The sequence below is a fragment of the Dysidea avara genome, chromosome 10 (genome assembly GCF_963678975.1).
Source record: "Dysidea avara chromosome 10, odDysAvar1.4, whole genome shotgun sequence".
NCBI lineage: Eukaryota > Metazoa > Porifera > Demospongiae > Dictyoceratida > Dysideidae > Dysidea > Dysidea avara.
Window position 1 is genome coordinate 12,316,267 of NC_089281.1, and position 8,577 is coordinate 12,324,843.

Genomic DNA, 8,577 nt, shown 5'->3' on the forward strand with positions numbered 1-8,577 from the left:
TTATAAAGTAGGACAATGATTTATAAAATACAACAATAACCAAACTAAGTCACTCGTGATGATGGTTTGTAAAATATACTTATGATTTATTAATCTGACATGTGCAATTTATAAATCATAATGATGATTTATAAATTATGCATGTATGGCTCATAAAGTATGTTATTGATTTATAAATCATGTGTATGATTTATAAACTATACACATGATTTATAAAGTAGTACATTGATATATAAATTAATATTATAATTTATAAATCAGTGTTTATACTTTACAAATAAGTGTTATAGTTTACAAATCACATGTATAAAATCAATGTTATAGTTTATAAAGTATGTCAATGATTTATAAATCAGGTATATGGTTTATAAATCAGGTATATGGTTTATAAATCAGGTATATGGTTTATAAATCAGGTATATGGTTTATAAATCATGCATAATGTATATGTTCATGATTTATAAAGTAGTGCATTGATTTATAAAGTATGCTTATAGTTTATAAATAAGGCATTTTTGTACAATTTTGGTACAAACGGCACCCCATAAAGGAAGGCAAGATTACGGGAGACGAAGCCATCAATATCATTGCCAAGGGCAGATCATCAGCCACCACAGGAGCTATTATGAGATATGGACCCAATCATAGTATCCAACCCCCTACACCAATTGCAAGTAAGCCAGCAACCGTTATCTTGTTACACATACTGAACGTAGTTCGAGCACGTGCATATTGACTTTAATGTATAAACCGGCCTGGCTTTGGTCTGTAGAGCTGTCTGGTTTTAAAACAAAATGCTCTATATGTAGTGCTCATGAGCAATGGCGTTTTAAAAGCAGGATCTTCTGCCTTGAGCTCTTATCAGAAAATATCTTTTTTGTTCATAACATTTTTATTGTAGCCAACTTGTATTTTTCCTTTTAATGCCTGCTTTAATTTGTATAATATGTAGCTAGTCGCATGAAAGTCTCCTGTCCAGACCGTATTGCCTTAACTTCTTGACATTATCAATTAGAGATTATAAGTACCCCCTCAGAAAAAGTTTTGTCGTCTGCCCACACCTTTTTGTTCGGCAACTTTTTGCATACAATTTGTTGTTACCACCAAGGTGTTAACCATATAATCTTACCACCAAGGCCTTAACCTTAATTTGCATGCAACAATTTTGAACAAGAATGGTATGGATGATTCACCAGACCCCTTCCTAGAAAAGGGGGATTTTAACTTCTAATTGACAAGTGGTGCTTACGAGGAACGTGACTAGCTAGTGTTTTATAGGCATCACCAGCAACATGGCACTTTCATTTTACTAGGTAGCAGTAAAAGAGGTGAGATTATTGAAAAATATAAGCAACTCCAACGAGGAGAACGATCAAATAGCTCTAAGAAGACAAGATGTGCTGCTGGTGTTCAAAAGAGAAACCCAGTTTTAATTAAGGTCAGTGTATAACTAACTATTCTAATAAGCATCAGTGGTGTATCCAGGGAGTTCGAGAGGGTTCCATGGAGCACCCTTTTTGAAAAATCATCAATGAAGCACAATCAAAATTCTCTAATAGAGCATTCACTAAAATCTAGTGATGTGCGATATAGCTTATTGTTTACATTGCATATTGTGATTATTGCAAGCAAAATTATCACGATTATGATAATTATCACGACAATTAACATGTAACATTAGATGCCAGTCTACAGGTGAGAACTTATACAAACAACAAGTTTCTGAGTGCAGTTGTAACTAGTGATGAAAATTTCTATCAGAGAAAGTTTCTTGTTTATTGCAATTACTATGTATTTAGTTTTATATCACAATATAGCTTTGTCACAATATGATTATCATGAGATACACGGTATACGATAGATTGTACCATCACTACAATAATGCAACCGTCCAGGATGTAATCAAATGGCGGTTGCCAAATTGATCTTACTGTATGTTGAACTTGAGAAAAACTGAAATTCACTCAAAATTTCTGCTGCTTTTGGTCTGAGCCTTCAAAAGTGTGGGTTGCAATAGTGAAACCCTGAAAGTATGGATCCACCCCTTGAGGCATTAGCCACATGTGTGCAAATTACTCAATAAGTTTGTTCGATTATGTTAGATTACACTTGGTGGAATGAGGTTCGATGATGTAAAGCAACGTGGTGTACACTGCAAGGAACTTGGACCTAATGTTGGGGTTTCTATGGCACCCAGAGCAACGTATGATGAATTGGTTGAGGAAGGAATAAAATACTTCTTCAGTTACAAGGAAAATGCAGCAGGTGTGGCAAGTCGTGAATACTTTTTGGCAGATGGGCAAGGAAGCAAGTTGCCCAACACCTTGCAAGGCCGCCCATGGGTTTTGGCAGATTATCTACACATGCATGGCATGTTCCCATCAAAGACTAGGATATTCTGTGTACAAGTAAGCAGTCTTGTGTATATGCTGAATATGGGATATTTAATCATGTGTATTGGAAATCTATATAGCAAGAGATCATCGGTATTCCCAGTGAGCCAGTTAATGTTCATACTCCAATACCAGAGCCAGGTACTTCTCATGTTGTTGCCACAATACCATCTGACTCAAATGATGAGGTGGCTTTGAGAGATGTACAACGCAGCAGTGAAAAGAAAATAGGTAAATATATCACAGCTTTGTAACACAATTTCAATCTCTACGCATGTACGAAGATGAACACTTCATTCCATTTTCATCATTTACACTGGGACGTAAACTTGGGAAGGGGGGTTATGGATTGGTGTTCCTGTCCGAACTAAATGGAACGTTTGTTGCTGCAAAGCAAATTCCATTGACATCAGATGAGGTCGACATGAGTGAGATTAATGTATTAAGGTGATAAAATAGTTATATAGCTATATGATTTCCATACGTGCTTTTATAACATTTGTTTACACTGAACAGCTCACTGCGCCACCCTAACGTTGTTGTGTTCATGGGGTATTCCAGAGATGAACATCACATATACATCTTGACTAATTATGTACATGGTGGAGATTTATTCAACCTCCTTTTCAAAGAGGTACATTTATTGACTTGACTGAAAATCTTTACATGTGTAATTATCGTCACAGAAAATACCACTCTCAGCAAGTGACCAACTGTCGATAACCGATCAAGTGGCACAGGCACTTGCTTATATGCATGGACGAAAGCCTCCTTTTATTCATCGAGATGTAAAGCCAATGAACATATTGGTAAGTACATATGTAGATTGATGTAATATAGGCAAGCATTGTCTGTGTACTTGTCAAGTTCTTCGGTGCCTTAATAGTACTACTAGAGAAAGATTGGGTATAAAAGTTATGAGATGTCACTGATATGGTACCTTAAAAGCTTTGTACATTGTGCAAATGAACTTCATAAGTACTTTTGTATTACTTTGGACTTTCTGCTGCACATAAAACAATATACCATATTTACTTGGTTAAACGCCGCACCTTTAATAGTTGCCGCACTGAAGGGGGGCCCACAATCGATTGTGAAAATAAGGGCTTAAACATCGTTCACATGTATCGAACGGTGGTTAAGCTTGAATAGTCGCCACATCGATTTTTGAGACTATAAGGTAATAGTAGCCGCAGCGTTTAACCAAGTAAATATTGTACTTTTAAACTTATTTATGAATAAAATAATTTTATGGTTTGTTAGAAATTATAATTATTGTTCACAGGTTGAAAAGGGAACTTTCCATGTATACTTAACAGACATGGGATTAGCCAGACTCAAGACAACAGCTTGTACAATGACAAATGTTGGAAAAGCTGAAGGCACACCTTATTATTCTTCACCAGAATGCTTTTTTGGAAACACATGCCTTGCGTCTGATGTTTGGAGCTTTGGTTTAGTCTTATCTGAAGTGTTCGGGAGAAAGCATGCGTGGGGAAAACTAATGACCCATGCTGAGATGGCACAACTTATTGTGGCTAAAACTCTACCTTCCGTACAACACCTCAACCCAACCATCAGAAGGGTGTGTGAAGGTTGTTTGCAGTATGATGTGAAAAAGAGAATTAATATGATGACTGTGATACAACAACTAAGGGAAATAAATATTTAACAACTCAAGACACTTTTTAGATGTTTGTACAATACTATAGCTTCATCAGCATTTGTAGGCTTTGAAATATTATCTTCACTCATTACATGTTCAGCTAAATCAGTGAACTCCTTTGGTACAGAGCAGGGCTTAGTGACACTCCATTCACGTGCAGATTCTACATCATCACTACTCACGGTGTGTCTATATGATCGTGTCCCTAATAATTGCATAACATTTTATTCAAATTTAAGTTTATCATACCTTCATCTTCAGGAAGAAAATACAGCTTATCTGGTATACCACCAGGATTATAATTACTTGGTCGTATTCTATGAATGTTCCATTCATGTGCCACGTAATCCAATTCAGCTTGTATCAAGTCCATAAAACAGTATCGAAGGCAGTCACTACACACAAAATCTATTGTTTAATTGGTGAGGAGTATGTGTATTTTGACAAATTCTATAGCTGTGTTAGCCAAACTATAATCCAGCCAATATACATTGTCTCAGAAAACATGACTATTTTAATGTTTTTAATTTGACATTGGCCTACACAAAATTTTCAATCATAGTAATGTACTTGATATTGGTAGAATGTTCACATAACCTAATGCATAAATTGTGTGACCAAATGCCTAATCATACATAGTTTGTTCAGCACTAGTGATTCTAGACCTGACATACAGGTGGGGGGACAGCATAAAATGTTGTATGACTGTACCATAAAGCAGAATTTTAAGGGAGTCGGGGGGGGGGGGGGGGACCCAGAAGCTGCAGGATTTTTGCAATTATAAGGACTTGAAATTAGTGCTAAAACATTAAACTAACAATACATATCTATACCACAACTTTCCCCCTAAATTTTAGAAAACTTATTTTTCAACAGGGTGGGCCTGTGCCCCCTCCCCCAGTAGAATCGCCTATGTTGTTCAGACGCTGTGACTAAGCATTTTTTTCCTTATTTCAAGTATTGCCAATATTTCCTTAAACTGGATGATGTATGCAAACAAAATCAAAATACTTTAATATAATTGGTTTGCTTCAAACTCCAATGCATTTTAATTGTTTACAGTAAGTTTATTAGCATATATGCAACAGCACCATACATATATAATCAACACTCTTTTACTTACATATGATATTCACTGCTGTCATCCAGTTCACCAGATTCTCTCAAAGCCTATAATCATAGTAATTTTGCACTTATCACATGTGAAACACTAATTTCACACACCTTAAAATAATCCATCCACCATTGCGCAGCATTCTTGCGGAGCTGTCCCCACCAAGCCTCAATACGCTAGTTTGTGCATGATTAAAACAAACAAATAATAAAATACAAGGTAAACAAACTTGATTGGAAGTAGATCGGCCATACATGAAGCTTTTCTCCTTTGCAAAGGGATCGTCATGTTGATCTCGCAAAAATGGCTGCAAAAATGCTATATTTGTATTCTCAGTTCCTCTGTCCGTTCTTAAAATTGTAGGACACCCTACAGTAATAAACACATCAGTTTTAATTTATATGTTTAGCTATCATATGCCTTAAAACATACCACATTCAATTGATTAATTAAACACTGCAGCTGTAATTAGCCTATAATATAGTATAAAAAACTAATGAGGATATTCAAGGGTAGCCGGTGCTATCAGTACAAAGCAGCTCTTAGACCTCAGTGCATCAAAAAAAGAGTACATACTTATTACAATAGCTGCAATGTGTTTCACCACAATGTACACTAAAAATGGAAACAATAGACAAAAGGTATGGCATACAGAAACACATTATAGAATAACTATTGTTTGTTCCCTTCTCTATTACTGTAGGATTACCTTTCTAACACTACAGATACATAATTATTGTCACCGTGAGGCATGTTCACTGACACAGTATAGCTACAGCCACTATATTCAAATGTAAGCCTTTTTGTATCAAATCTAAAAATGTACGTTATTATAGTACATTTGGATATTATGTCTTGGCCTTATATGTTTACATATACTGTATATCCGAGGATCAAAATGCCATCCTGCAGGAGCTGAGAATTAGGAAGGATGAGGGTGGGCAACTGTACTCTCTGCCATTTTTGAGGGCAGCACCTATTCACTTATTCCAATGCCCAAAAGGCAACTATCTTATGGTACTACTCAAACGCAATGTCACTATATGGATTGCAAGTTGATGTTTTCACAAAATTTTCATCCTTGGAACACATCAGTAGACAATTAAAGTAACTAAAATATTAAAGCTTAAGTCATTTAGCAAAAAAGTTGAACAAGTAATATCAAGAGTTAGAGGATTAATGCTTGGTTGTATGTATACTATATTTATCTCATGTTTTCAACTAACCTGCTAATTTTTCTACACAATTTAAATAGTACCCTGCAATAATGTATGGATCATTATTTGAGGGGGATACATGAAACCAAAGGATTCTACGTGAGTAGCTGTTAAAAGGTAAGATAAGGATTATACGCTTGTTTTTAATATTGCTTACCCGTCAATGCAGCCATGTATGGCAAAACCATACGGCTTTAATTTATCATATCCATCACAATGCCATATATAGTCTGGCCCCTACAGTTCACCAGAAAAGTGGACACAAAGTACAATAAAGCATTATCTGGTGAAATGAATACACCTTGCTGTGATATATCCTTCTCTTCAGTTTTTTTCCTTTCCTAGCTGCAGCGCCTTCTGGGTTATCCAAAGCTGACAACATCATCACAACATTTCTGTAGCAAAATGTTGCTTACCGACTAAATAAAGGACCAACTGACTCACCTTCCAACACGCAAACTATGCTTCTCTTTCAGCCTCTTGTGCAATATGCGGTAACCAATGCAGTTCCCTGATACCTCCCTTTCTTTCTATGAATACAGTATTGCAGTAATGATTGTCACATATATTTTGAAAGACCGTAGAATGAATGTAAACAATTGTCCCAATGTTGGCATGGAAGTTGGAACAATTGCTTCTCACCCTTCTTTAAGCTACACAAAGCCTGCAACATACAATGAAAGCATCCTCTCACAACTCATAATAGGATAGGCAGAAATTCATAAACAACAGAAATTCTTTAATAGAATAGTCCTCATAGCTATGCAGCAGGTTGTATTGTAGTATAATGATACCAATTCTTCAACACTGACAATTTTATAATTCTTGACCTGTGAATAAGATACTTTTTCAGTACAAGATGTGTGGAGAACACTTTACCAGTGTCCTCGCAAGATATTGACATTTCAGTGTAATTTCTGACTACCACAGATACAGGCTGGGGTAGGGGGGAATTGATTGCTATTAACTGAGGCAAAGATGTGGGTCCCTTGAACGTTTGGATACTAAGATACTGCATGTATTCATGTAAGGGGCCACTCACGCATATCGACTCGCAACTTGGAATTCATAGATCAACACCACAAGATTGCACATCCCTTCCTGTGACTGTCCCACTAGCTATTTTCCTGTGCTTTACTTGAATGCCTATACTTCTCCTATAAGTAAGGAGCTGAAAATTACAGATTCCCTGCACCATCCGCAATCTCAGCCCACATCTGTGGACCATGGTAGTTGGGGATTTAATAGGTGCAAAAAAGTATATCTCCCACTAGGGACTCCTACAGATAGGCTATAGACTAAACAGCTGTGGAGAAGGGAGTATGCGAATGAACTACTTTCATGGATACACAACTTACTTTAATAGCCGCTTCGACTTCTTCAAAGGAAGTTTGACCGTTTTTGTCTCTTCTTTGCAAGCCCATCCTCTTCAGTCGCTTCCTCAGTTGATCCATTGTTAAGTTTATACCGTGCCGTAAGTGTAAAAACTTGCAAATGTCCTCATATGTATAATCGTCTTTGAAATAGCGTAATATCAAATCTTCCTCACCCACTGTGTGCAAAGCAGGAATGGCCATGATAGTGCCGTGCTTGACACCATCCCATAATAACAAATATCACGTGCACATGACGTCTAATGACGCCGTATTTCTCAAAGAAATTCTATGGAAATTTTTGAGAAACGAGAAAAGATCGAGAAGTACTAAAGAAATTTTAGGGAAAGTTTCAAGAATAAAGAAAAAATTGAGAAAAAGGTGAGAAACTTTAGAGAAACTGTTGAGAAATGAGAAAAAGTGAAGAAATTTCTCGGAAATTTCCCAGAAATGAAAGAAATTTCGGGGAAATAGACCGAAACGGGCCACCGTAGATTTAGTATCTGTATTTCACCAGACCCTTACTTTATGCGAAGGGGCGGGCGGCGCCAAACTAGTGACGCATGTGACAAGAAAGTTTTGTCACGGGTATCTAACCAGTTTAGATACCTACCCGCGTGTATCTATTGGATTTTAAATACCTCATTAACGACCAAACTTCAAAGCATGCTATGCGTACCATAGTCTAACAGTGGTTAATAGCGAAGGGGTGGGTGGCGCCAGGCAAAAATGCGATTAGCGTGACCACAATCCGCAAATTCTGGGTGGATGTGTCAAACCATAGATACCCGGTATGGCCAAACATATCGCGTCA

General features: G+C 36.7%; 2 protein-coding genes across 2 annotated transcripts; one reads left to right on the forward strand and one right to left on the reverse strand.

Moving 5' to 3' along the window:
* Nucleotides 1–1,844: 1,844 nt before the first annotated feature.
* On the forward strand, nt 1,845–4,381 carry LOC136269398 (uncharacterized). The gene is made up of 6 exons (XM_066064948.1): nt 1,845–2,408; nt 2,474–2,624; nt 2,678–2,840; nt 2,910–3,027; nt 3,080–3,202; nt 3,679–4,381. Exons 1-6 carry the CDS (start codon nt 2,118–2,120, stop codon nt 4,063–4,065), a joined length of 1,233 nt encoding a protein of 410 aa, XP_065921020.1. The 5' UTR covers nt 1,845–2,117; the 3' UTR covers nt 4,066–4,381.
* Nucleotides 4,002–8,129, reverse strand: LOC136269399 (uncharacterized). Its single transcript, XM_066064949.1, has 10 exons — nt 7,749–8,129; nt 6,835–6,920; nt 6,692–6,785; nt 6,548–6,627; nt 6,400–6,497; nt 5,403–5,542; nt 5,284–5,349; nt 5,183–5,229; nt 4,309–4,454; nt 4,002–4,264 (listed from the first exon to the last, which is right to left on the reverse strand). The coding sequence occupies exons 1-10, from the start codon at nt 7,965–7,967 to the stop codon at nt 4,062–4,064; spliced, it is 1,179 nt and encodes a 392-aa protein (XP_065921021.1). The 5' UTR covers nt 7,968–8,129; the 3' UTR covers nt 4,002–4,061.
* Nucleotides 8,130–8,577: the final 448 nt, after the last annotated feature.

Excerpts from the sequence above, each read along its gene's own strand:
- LOC136269399 (XM_066064949.1), bottom strand. The coding sequence starts at position 7,967 with ATGGCCATTCCTGCTTTGCACACAGTGGGTGAGGAAGATTTGATATTA. Across the intron at positions 5,543-6,399 it reads TTGTGTAGAAAAATTAGCAG|GGTGTCCTACAATTTTAAGA; the intron begins GTTAGTTGAAAA and ends TTATTACTGTAG. Across the intron at positions 5,230-5,283 it reads GGTGGATGGATTATTTTAAG|GCTTTGAGAGAATCTGGTGA; the intron begins GTGTGTGAAATT and ends CTATGATTATAG.
- LOC136269398 (XM_066064948.1), top strand. The coding sequence starts at position 2,118 with ATGAGGTTCGATGATGTAAAGCAACGTGGTGTACACTGCAAGGAACTT. Across the intron at positions 2,625-2,677 it reads CAGCAGTGAAAAGAAAATAG|ATGAACACTTCATTCCATTT; the intron begins GTAAATATATCA and ends GCATGTACGAAG. Across the intron at positions 3,203-3,678 it reads TAAAGCCAATGAACATATTG|GTTGAAAAGGGAACTTTCCA; the intron begins GTAAGTACATAT and ends TATTGTTCACAG.